This window comes from Anabrus simplex, chromosome 3, assembly GCF_040414725.1.
Source record: "Anabrus simplex isolate iqAnaSimp1 chromosome 3, ASM4041472v1, whole genome shotgun sequence".
Classification (NCBI taxonomy): Eukaryota; Metazoa; Arthropoda; class Insecta; order Orthoptera; family Tettigoniidae; genus Anabrus; species Anabrus simplex.
The window spans coordinates 280,199,759-280,212,511 of NC_090267.1; the positions used below are offsets into that span (position 1 = coordinate 280,199,759).

The following is a 12,753-nucleotide window of genomic DNA, read 5'->3' on the forward strand; positions in this document are numbered from 1 at the left end:
ATGGATGACATCTTACAGTAACAAAAGAAATGCTGAGCATGTACGTGTTAACCAGAATCCCATCTGCAATGGAAATAAGTCTTGATTCTTTAAAATTTTATTATAGATGACTGTAACTTGATGATAAATTACAGGACTATTGTAAAAAGTTTGACTGTCAGTTGAATGTGTTATATAATATGTATATAAACCCTTATTTACAAAGATCTCCATATCTTTTCTAAAAAGAACCACTAACTTTTAACATGAACCAAATGTTCAAAAAATATGGAGAACTATATTAGACATTTAAACAAACATAAAAATAACTATTTAGACACCAAATAGTATCATAAAGGAGCAATTATTTTTTTGGTCTAGGCTATGTTCGTAACAGCATTGAGTTTTGGTTGTTTAGGATTTCTTTATGATGGGAGTGTGAAAGGGAGGTTACAATTTAAATAAAATAAATATAAAGAAATAAAGAGAGATTTAATTACGTTCTTCAGCACACCTGTTTCTGGAAATAGTCATACTGTTTTCAAATATCTACATATTTTTAACAGAGGTATACATAGACCTAAAAGGCTGATACTTCACACAGTCTAACTTACAAGTATTTACAAAGATAATAACAGCAGCATTGAAGAATTCTTTAATTTTATTAAACAAAGTCGCATCAATTTATAAATACGAAAATATGTTCAGTCAAATCAGGATTATCGACAGCGGAATGTTATGATGACAAATTTAGTTTACTCCCATTAATAACATACAGTAAACCCTCAGAAAACAATATTTCTGCCTGAAGAAGACAGTAGTCAGCATTATATATTACAGTTTATCATATTCCTTAATTTGCTAAGCATGTTACATCATAGAGATCTGAATTACATTACGTTTAGGTCAGTTTAAGTACAGTTCAATGTAGTACCTCTGACAGTGACCTCATCTCTACACCGAGTACAGTCAAAATAGTATAACGACATATCTCGGTTATTCTCCTACTAATGATGATGAGTTAGGTAGGGGCAATGATGTGATGATGATGCTTGTTGTTTAAAGGGGCCTAACATCTAGGTCATCAGCCCCTGATGAGGGTATTTTTAAGAAAAATTCAACTAAAACATGATATCGGGTGTAGAAGAAATTTGTACATTTAATATGGTACATTTTGGACACCATGTTATTTGTGAACTTCCAACTTCCATAGAAATCTCTAAACTTAGCTCAAAATGCCTTGAAAAACAAACAATTAATTGCTGCAACATCGAAGAAAGGAGCTATGAAACGGCCGGTTCTGCTCAAACAGCTACAGCCATTAGAGGAAGGAAAACTTACCAAATCAGGAGAAGAGGGATCACTGTACTGCAACTAAAAATAAAATATTAAAATTTAACAAACAAATGTTGGATTTGAAGTTGGTTACTTTGGACAACTTCTACATTGGCAATTGTGGTAAAACTTGAAAAATCGTAGAAATAAAAGTTTCTTCTATATATATTTATATATGTACTATACATATAAAGATCAGTATTTAACAAAATGTACAATTTTGCTTTTCAATATTTCTTATCCATTTTTCCTCTCTTCCTCTTCTTACATGAGCTGATAGGTTCATTGGTCATAAAAGACCATTTGAATTTTTCTTATACATATTGTAAACAACCCAGATAAATTATCGACTAGAAAGAAGAGCACAAAATTCTCTGGCTTTTGTAAATAAGCAAAAAGCCTTGAGTTTCTTCTTCTAGTCACAATACTTAATTCTAACATTCAAAACCAGACTGAAATCAGATTTATTGTTTATGTTGGCCAAAGACCAATGACTGAAAACTGGGCAACAAAGCTTCATGCTTTTTAACAAATGTCTTGAATAAGCTAACATCAGTACTGTATCCAAACAAAAATATTATTTAAATTCAATTTCTTTGCTTCCTTCATTCCTTTTGCATTCCAGCTTTCAAGAGAGTATGTGATGTTTGTAAAACAGTGCTACACATGAATCTAGACCAGAGCTCAGTCAGTTTCTGTTTATTGCTATTGAAACTAGTTCCCTCTGATGACAACTCTCTCTCTCAACATGTATTTTTCTAGTTTAGAAGTGGTTTTATAGTTTAGGAAGAAAAATTACTTCCTAAAAACACATACATTGCAATAAAATTATATTATTTTTTTATGGCCAGTAGGTGCCAAATTTATGAGGTATAGAACAATTGCAGTGTCATTTGAAAGAAAACAAAAACCTGATATTCTTGACATATGACTTTAACCAAACAAATATGGTAGGCAGATTACTTAGTTAAAATTTTATTACACACTACTAAAGGTATCTAAATTGTCAAATACAGCATAATAGGAACCCCAAATCAATATATACTTTATTACTTTTAAAACTGAGGAAATAAGCCATTTTTAAAGAAAGGAAGAAACTCAAGTATTGGACTTACTGACGACATAAAACACACACACGATCACAAGAAGATAGTTCAATGTGTCATAATAAATTACAATGATTTCTCTCTCTTTGCCTCTCTCTACTTATTTACAAAATACACTTCATGAGCAATATCAATGATGAGGGATAACAAAAGATCAACCTATGTGCAAATATATTATAAATATATATGTGCAATTTCATTAATCATGATCTAACTCCAAAAACTAAATTAATTAATATGCCAGACAATTCAATCATTATTACATTATATACACAGAAAAATGAAGTTAGATATCCAACATCAATGAAATGCTCAGGGGAGGAAATTAAAAAAAACCCTACATAATACATACTTGGTAATTCTCAGGGGAAGGGAATTAAACATTGTGTTACACCAGCAGCATGTCTTGGTTATGCTTTGCATAACAGGTCCGGCATTGTTGCTTTGAACAGGATTTTCACAATTATAATATACTGTACAAATTCGTCGTTTGTTCTATGCTGTAATTACTGTTTGCACTTTTAAAATGTCGTTTTACGTTTCTCATTCACTTCACTCGATGCATACAAAACATACACTCACAAAAAACATGTACGACTGAACATTATCATATTCACTAAACTACATTAATAATTTGCCTTCATTATAAGGATTCTTCAAAAGCAGCCATTAAATCACTCTGCATGTTCATATCGATCTGTCCAGCCAGCTAGAAAAGAACAGACAAAAGATTTTACATGAGGCATTCAATATCACCTAGATATTCTAAGGATCAAAAAATATTTCACATCTGACATACTTTTCATTAAAGAGCAATTTGCAGGCTAAAATGCAACGTCATATAGAAGGGTGCAGAAATGATTCAATCAAAGGCAATTTAAACAATGCCATGTTTTACGTAGGCCTTGTTCGTGATTGTGAATTAATACTTTAGGAATAATTAAATCTGTTACCAGTCACAATTTTTTATTGAATATTATACATCACAACACATTTCAGAGTCTAGGCTCCATCATCAGGTGGCAAAAGGATGACATTCAATTGTTGCTCAAATGGATACATAACTGTTTTCAAAGAATATTAAACTATTTCATTTAAAAATAGGGGCTATGTGCATTAAATATTTAGAGCACCTATGGTGGGTCAGTTATGTGTGGGTGTTTCCCCAAAATATACAGTTGCTGCTAAAGTTTAATCACCATCCACCTTTCCCTTTTATCCAGGTCCTGCTGGGTCAGGGCATTTCACTTCTCCACCTTCCTCTCTCCTTCCACCACTCCTCTTCCATCATTTTGCTGGGCTGAGTGGCTCAGACGGTTGAGGCGCTGGCCTTCTGACTACAACTTGGCAGGTTCGATCCTGGCTCAGACTGGTGGTATTTGAAGGTGCTCATATATGTCAAGCCTCGTGTTAGTAGATTTACTGACACATAAAATAACTCCCGCAGGATTAAATTCCAGCACCTCAACATCTCTGAAAACCGTAAAAGTAGTTAATAGGATGTAAAGCAAATAATATTAATTAATTATCCTTCCATCATTTTGTGCCAGTCCAGGGTTCTTCTTCTTGCACTCCTCTTTATTGAATTGATCCACGCTGTTCTAAGCCTTCCTCTCACTCTCATTCCCTTGAACTTCATCTTCATTATCTGTTTTGGTATTCTTTCCTCTCCATTCTCTTTACATGTCCAAATCAGCTTAGTTTACTCCTATCAATTCTCTCATTTGGGTTTTCCATTCTGATCTCTTTTCTCATATCTTCGTTTCTCAATCTGCCTTTCCTTGTCTTTCTTATCATACTTCTTAGGTATTTCATTTCAATGGCTTGAATTCTACTTTCCTCCCCACTTGTCATTGTCCAGGTCTCAGCTGCATAATACATTTTGTACATTATCTCTTTACACTTCCTTATTCCAGACAAGGTTCCTTACACTCTGGTAGAATGCACTGCTCTGTTGCACCCTCATATTAATCTCCATTTCCAGCCTTGTACTGTGCATTAAGTCAGTCCCTAGGTATTTGAAACTGTCAACAATTTCAAAGCTTCGACCACCAATTTTCACAATGTCTTCCCCTTGTCTTTCTACTCTAGATATCACCATGATCTTGCTTTTCTCTGCACTGATTTTCATGAAATATTTTTCCATTTTCTTGTTCCATGCATCAAGTTATTCTTGTACTTCTTTGCTGTTTTTTTTCCCTACACCACAATATTGTCTGCAAATAGTAATAACTTCATCTCTGTATTTTCCATATGCTTCCTTTGTCTCCTTTTACAATTTCGTCCCAAACCATTCGAAACAAAAGAGGTGACAGTACACTCCCCTATCTTAGTCCAGTTTCATTTTAAAACAATTCTGTTTTTCCAAATGGAGTCTGTATGTGCCGACACAATTTTTTTACATTACAGTTTATGTACCCAGCCTCTTTTTGACCATGGTTTCCCAAACCTTTTTTCCTGGGAACATTATTGTATGCCTTTGTTAGATCTATAAATGTCATGACCAGATACTTTCCATATTCACAATTCTTTTTCATTTAATGCCCCATGCTGAAGATTAGGTCCAGTGAAGATCTACTCCTAAAGCCACACTGTTCCTCTCGCAACTCTCCTTCTATCTTTATTCTCATTCTCCACTATAATATTTCTTCCAGTAATTTTGCCAGTTGTGATAAGAGTGTGATTCCTTGATATTTATCACACACTTTTTTGTCCCTAGTCTTATGGCTCATGTTTTTGTTTCCATGTGCACTTTAACAATCTGTACACCCATGTCCAGCAGCCTTTATCATTTCCATACTAATTTCATTCATCCCTGGTCCTTTCCCCATTTTCATTTTACAGACTGCCAATTCCACCTCAAACATGGTTATATCATCTTCTACTGTTGAGTTATCACACTGTATTACTACCATCTCCTTTGTACAATTTTTCACATTCAGCAGTTTATAAAAATACTCCTCTTTTCTTTTTATTTCTTCTAGATGTATTATCAATCCTCCACTTCCTCTTTCACCAGCTTTGTATAAACTCTTTCTTACCTATTATTTTGTATAATTCCATACAGCATTCTTTTACTGTCAGCTCCATCTGTTCCCATCTTCTGAGTAAATTCTTCACTTCCTTTGTAAGCTACAGCTTTTTGTTTATTTCATAACATACTTGCCAACACTCACAATGCGCGCTTAGAAACATAATGAGGTGCCTCAACTGCTCGACCTCAACCTTCATTCGAATAAAAAATAGCAGACACATGGCCTTTACATCTGCACGTAAGGAGGGTGAAAAATATACTTCAATTATCTGCCATCTATAGGTTAGAAGCATAATTCAATGAAAGACATGATTGGAGCTCAGTTTAAATTTTATTAGTCTCTGTGAATGCTCATCGGACTTAGTCTGGATACAGTATCTTACAAGGGGTGTCACCGAGTGAGTTGGCCATGCGGTTAGGTGCATACAGCTGTAAGCTTGCATCCGGAAGATAGTGGGTTTGAGCCCCATTTGGCCACCCTGAAGATGGTTTTCCGTCAATTCCCATTTTCAGGCCAAGAAAATGCTGGGGCTGTTCCTTAAAAGGCAGTGGCCAATTCATTCTCAGTCCTAGCCTTTTCCTATCCCATCATCGCCACAAGACCTAACTGTGTCGGTGCACCATAAAGCAGCTTGTACAAAAAGAAGTGATGTCCACATCTTTAAGTGTGCAGAGGTCATGAACATTGAACTTGCACCTTCAAGTTTCCACTTGATCGATTTGACTTGGTCAAAGTTTTTCAAAATGGCAGCCAAAGTCATTCTGTCGCAGTCGCACATGGCCGAATATAACCTCCAATTCATTGTTTAAGAGTGTGACCATAATAATAATGTTTTATAACCCACTGCTCCGAAATAGAAGGCTTCTGCTAACATTTGTTTTAGAAAAAGTGTGATCTGCAATAATACTTGGATATTTTCATTGGCCCCCGTGTTGTTTGGTGTTTTTCACACCGTTCAGTGCACTTGTTATTTTATAAGCCCCAGCAGAAAAGGTTTTCATATTTTTTGTTCTCTCATGTATTTACCTTTTAATACTTTCCTCACATCTTGAGAAATGGTAGATACAGTTTTCACTGTACTCGCAGATACACAACGTAAAATGCCTTCATGTTGGAAAAAATCGTATCTAGTGTTTCCATATCCCTGCTGGGTAGTTTTTATTTGTACATTCAGTAGTATGTTTTCTCGCTTAACACGTTCATTTTTGTTGTCCCCTGCAGAAATGTCTTAAAGAGGTTTTACTGTACTACAATAGCTCCAAAACTGCTAAGGAGCTGTGTGAACACAGCACTATAGTTTGCGGCACAATTAGACAAAACAGACGAGTGGCAAAGGACTTCAGGGAACAACAAAAGGCTTTGAAGAAAGGTGAAATGATCTTCAGATGCTCCGAAGTACTCATTTGGCTGAACAAGATGACTACCGTATTTCACCCCATAATCGTTGCATCCTTTATTTCATTGCATAATTGTAGCGTGTTCAACTTTTGTTCCTTAAGTTGCCTAAAAGGTAAATGGAACTGCAATGTAAATTGCACTAGAAAGCACAATTTAAATATGTATATGGCTTATGGGGAGTTTGGCAATACAGTCATGCTTGCGAGGTGTCAGTACAACTTTTGCCGAATATACTGCCATCGACAATACGGAGACTATTTCAGAGGAACGGGATCCTGCCATATTGATCAGCTGTAATCACGTGACGACAGGCGAAGATACCGCTCCAGGACAAACGCGTGTCTACAATAGTTTGTATTTTATAACTCTTCTTTCAATTTCTGCAAGTCACGCACCAACTTTTTACTCACTGAAAATTTTCTTTCCGCAGCTCTGTTTCCAAGCTATTCAGCAAAGACAATTATGTTTAGCTTGAAGCTCGCAGAGTAGTTTCTGTAATTATCCATGATCACAAAATAAATGCTTCACATGTTAATGTGTTGCTATGTAAATTACTGGTAGTAACTGTTCAGTATTCTTCTTCTTCTTCTTGTGATGATGCTTGTTGTTTAAAGGGGCCTAACATCTAGGTCATCATCCCTCTTCTTGTTTTATGATCGCACAGGATCACTTTAGTAAGTCCATTGTTCAGGTCTCTTTGAAGGGATTGTTCGGGCTTTGCGGTCCTCCCAGTACTTCTTCAGATGCTCCGATCTTCGTGCCCTTTCCTCGGTTGAAAATGTGCATGTTGTGGGTTTGTTTCGTGTAAGGGTAAACTGGAGGTTTGTATTCTTGAGTTTTGTATTCAATTTTATCTTATTTGTGGTATCTTCTGTTAAACCGTTCAGTATTATAGTATTAACCCTTTCACACTCAGCCTATATGCAGGGGTTTGCTCCAAGAAGCTCAAACTAATTTCTGTGATTTTCCTACCAAATTACAAAAAATCAACACGTGAACAGTTTAACACATATTAAAATAAAATAAATCACACTAATACAGGAAACTATGAGAATTTCAGAAATGAACGCCTTGGACATATTATTATTGGTAAAGCCAAAAAAACTATTAAACTTTGAAAACAAATTAAAAAAATAAATTATGGTTTTCAATGACAGAAAGAACAGACATTATTGCGTCTTTCTTCTTTGCTCTTAGACCTGAAAGGAAGAGCAATTAATGCTGAATAATTTGATATCAATATGATGTGTGTGTTGCAATTCACTCATGAAGCATGGCACAAAGTTATTCACTGTACACGTAACTGTCATCGATGTCAGGTCCTTGCGGTCCGATGCACGATGAGCAGCTGTGACTGTGTCACTTCCCACATAATGGGAATCAGTTTCAGCAAAAGAAGGTCAGTATTACTGTCTAAATCAGCTGAAAATTGAAGGATATCGGTCTCATTCGGCATTGAATATGGCCTAGCCATTACAATAAAAAGATGACGCAAGCACGTGCAGCAACAGAGTAATGAGAAGGAGTAATATTATAGTTCGTGAAGTACAGCGAATACATGATATACCAAAGAAACGAAATAAACTCTAAACTAAACTGATAGCAAGATCAAATTACTGTATTCACAAGCCAACCAAAAGAGATCCACGCAATAGCAACTTTGAATAACCACAACATAAACATTCACGGTCAACAGATTTCATTTGTCAAAATAATAATATTTTGTAGGGCTGGTGGATGTATCTGTAGAGTAAAACACAAATTCAACGCTTTAAGTTACTGTCACGATCAACCGTTACCATTTAACAGCCACACAAATGACCAAAATCCCTAAATAGGACAGAGCCAATATATCGGCGCTGTGAGCTTTCTCACCATAACCTCTCGCGCCGATAGATCGGTGTGCTGAGTGCGAAAGGGTTAAAAAACAAAATATTCTACAAACACAACAAAAACAAACTAAAACTTAAATTCTCTGCACACACGTCTAGAGTAATCACATCACTCACAAACAAACATATGCATCTGTACATTCCAGAACATTTGGTACTTCCGCGAGAGTACCTAACGAAACGGGAAAAACCTACATACCCCGAGGACATGGAGAGGCCCACTTGAGGTGACCTACAAGGGTTGCAAGCCCTACTCTACTCGAATCTACTCGTAAATTTCTCAATACCGGAATATTCCATTATGTATTACAGCAGACCACAAGAATGTGGCCCATGGCAGCTGATTACACGACAGTGTTATGAAAGAAGGACACATTCATTTTAATGTTTACCGGTGATAAGAACAAGTATTAACTTTCTTCGTGAATTAGATTCTCAGTGACTCATTTTGTCACTTTCATCTCCATGTTCTAATACCAGTGTATCCCTTGTTGCAAGGCACTGAAAGCCGTACGAGAAAACAAGTGTGTGCGGTACCGGTATTTCCCAGTGACATTGCCAATGAGAAATAACTTACAGCCTTAAGCATTTGTCAGCTGGAGTGGTATCTTCGCCTGGTGTCACGTGATTACATCATGTTATTTGCAGATGATACTGTGATTTGGGGAGAAGAGGACATGAAGGTTCAAGAACAGTTGGATGTGATGAATGGGAAGATCGAAGAATGTGCATTGAAAATAAGTGTAGAAAAGAGTAGTGGAGATGTTCAAATACCTGGGGAGTGAATTAATGGAGAATGCTCGACTGGATGCTGAGATTAGTAAGAGGATTCAAGCTGTAAGCTGTTTCTATCATAGTGTAAGAAACATGTTATGGGACAAAGATGTGTCAATGCAAGCAAAGGAAATTATGTACAAGATGTATTACGTACCCAGAACACCTTACGGAGCAGAAACTTGGACAATAACAAAGAAGGATGAGAATCGAATACAGGCAGCCGAAATGAAATTCTTGAGAAGTATGATACACAAGAGTACAAGAAACAAAATAAGGAATGAGAAAATCCGGGAAGAAATTGGAGTGGAAAAAATGAATGATTGAACAGAGAAGAGCCGACTAAGATGGTTTGGGCATATAAAGCGAATGAGTGAAGAAAGAATGCCAAAAAAGGTGATGGAAATGCAAATACAAGGAAGGAGAGGCCGTGGACGACCACGACTGAGATGGGAGGACACAATCCAACACAGTATTATAGAAGGAAACCTGGACTGGGACACAGTGTTGGAGGAGGAGTGGTGGAAACACCGAAGAAAGTGGAGAGGAACCATATTTTCCCCTACCTGGGGTACAGCTGGATTAAGGGAAATGAGGATTATGAGAAATAGACGAAGTTTCTCTGGACCTTCTGTCCAGACCACAAATATATCATCAACATACCTCCACCAAATCATAGGTTTGACGGGCGCCAAAGCAATAGCCTCCTCCTCAAAATGCTCCATAAAGAAATTAGCCACTACGGGTGCCACTCCGTCCGTCTGTTCGTAAAAATTCCCACCCGACAAGAAATAGCTGGAAGTCATGCAGTGGTAAAATAGCTTAGCAATGTCCTCAGGAAACAGATGTTCAATGAGAGACATGACCGAGTCGGCACTTTAGTGAACAAGGACTCCACATCGAAACTCACCATTAGGTCGAAGGGTTATGGTTGATAACTTGTTGACGAAATACCGAGAGTCCGTAACTACAATTCAGTATGTCCTGTGTGTGGCTGAAGCAATTTGCTTAGGTATTTAGCCAGAGCATATGTAGGAGAACCTATCGCACTAACAATAGATCTGAGGGAAAACTGTACATTATCTCGCAACTGCATTGCCAAACTACAAACTGTGCTGCTTTTATTTGGACTTTTTTCCAGTTCTTGAATCAAGTAATCCTGGCAAGGGTCCCATACACTGTAACCTTACTCTAATTGCCATGCATCATACGTATACTGGTATTATTTATTTATACATTTGATTAGGACTCTTTGAATTATTCTGATGAATATACGCAAGTATTACGTGCACCTTAAACTTGAATCAAATACAATTCAGTTATGAATTGACTTTTTGAGTAATACAAATATTGGTATAAAAAAATTTACCGCTTAATGGTGCAACGATTATGTGGTAAAATATGGTACTTTCATATCCACAATGCACTCTGCAAATATGGTGGAAGTTCCTAAAAATCACTTTTGACAGAAAAAAAATGAAACCAGAAACCATAGAAGACTACAATCGGCAAATGCATGGAGTAGACATTGCAGACCAGTACCTTTCACTGTACCCATTCATGCGAAAAACAGCAAAATGGCCTAAGAAGGTATTATTTTATTTACTGCTCTGCACGTTCTTTTAATGCAATCCGGTCTTTCCTAAAGCAAAATCCTCGGAGAAATATCACCTACTTGCAATTTCTGTGGCTTGGTTCTAAAAGGGCCAATGTAATTTTTTATCGAAATTGAGATGTTAACTGATACAAATGCATTTTATCCTGGCTTGCAACATGTTAAAAGGGCCAATGTCTCTGTTAAGTACTAAACGAACAGTTAACGTTTAATTAAATAAGCCCTTGCCAATAATGTTAGATTACCAATAAAGATTAGAGACCTGGCAATTTTTAAAGAATACGATAGAAAAAATTAGCGTTTAATAAGGTTACTTCCACAACGAGGGTTTTAAGTTATTTAAAGTTAGTTGTTGAAAAAAATAATTGGAAAACTATAAGCAAAACTTCAAATGCTCATAGCTCCAGGTTTTTTGACATTGGCCCTTTTAGAACCAAGCCAAAGATTTATGCAGATTGTGTTTAGGAATTTCTTGCAAAGTAAGGAAGTACCAGAATGTAGTGCGGCTGCTTCACCAGCTATGTCTGAAGCCTCTACTGCACCATCATCCGTACCAACTCGCAATATCCCACCATTAAAAAATCTTGATAGTAATAGGGAGAAACGTGTTCTTATAAAATTTCCACCAATGAAAAGTGACAGTTCTCTCACAAGAAGTTGAAGAGTATGTTTCAAGAAGACAGTCAGTGAATCCAGGCGGTACTGCAGAAGATGTGGCGTTCCCCTGAATTCTGTGAAGTGTGACACCAGTTATCACACATTTAAACACGCCTGGAGAATCTCTTAAAGGTATGTAACAAATTTCAGATTTTTGAAGCAGTGATCAGAAATACTCAATGAAGTTCAGTGTCAGTTTGAAACAGTTCAGTATATAAATGGCTGGGCTAGGCATTCAAATCACCCATGCAGTAGCTGGTAGTGAACGACATAATGTATTATCTTTTGCAGGTAATATTGGGGTGAGAACATCAGAAATGTATATATACATTTTTTACAATTTGCTGTATGTCGCACTGACTCAAATAGGTCTTATGGCGACGATGGTATAGGTAAAGGGTAGGGGTGGGAAGGAAACGAACATTACTTTAAAGCCCCAGCATTTGTCTGGTGTGAAAATGAGAAACCATGGAAAATCATTTTCAGGGCTGCCGTCAGAGGGGTTAGAACCCACTATCTCTCAAATGCAAGCTGACAGCTAATTGATCCAAACCGCACAGCCACTTGTTGAGTGGAAACATTTCAGCATCAATTCTATTTGTCAATGGCATGATTAGAAAGACCATGAAGATGAGGAGGTATGAAAATTTATCTAACTCACTATAAGAAGGGAGAGATAAGATCAAATCAAAACAGATAAAAAGAAACAATAAGTAATGTAAAATTACCGCTTCCCGACGTCGTCTCTCCTGTTCTCGTAACCTCTGTCTTTCACGTTCCCCTCCTGATTTATCTTGTACTTGTTGGCTTGGACTTGAATTCTCAGCAGGTGGTGTTGATTTTGCATCCTCTTGGCGAGACTGTTGTTGCTGCTCTTGATGAGCTTTTCTGTAAATAAATAAACAAATTCATTTTGTGAAAAAATAGATGATCTATCTTTGTGGTTCTTCTTAAGAGCGCTA

General features: G+C 36.7%; 1 protein-coding gene across 3 annotated transcripts in view; it reads right to left on the reverse strand.

The window, feature by feature from the left end:
* Positions 1-452: 452 nt before the first annotated feature.
* The window catches only part of LOC136866258 (bromodomain-containing protein 2), a 709,923-nt gene continuing 697,622 nt past the window's right edge, over positions 453-12,753 (reverse strand). For all 3 annotated transcript variants that reach the window (XM_067143061.2, XM_067143058.2, XM_067143060.2), the window contains exons 26-27: positions 12,520-12,679; positions 453-3,129 (exon numbers count right to left, since the gene is read on the reverse strand). In XM_067143061.2, the coding sequence (XP_066999162.2) occupies positions 3,064-3,129; positions 12,520-12,679 (226 nt within the window). In that variant the 3' untranslated portion in view covers positions 453-3,063. The remainder of the gene's footprint in view (positions 3,130-12,519; positions 12,680-12,753) is intronic.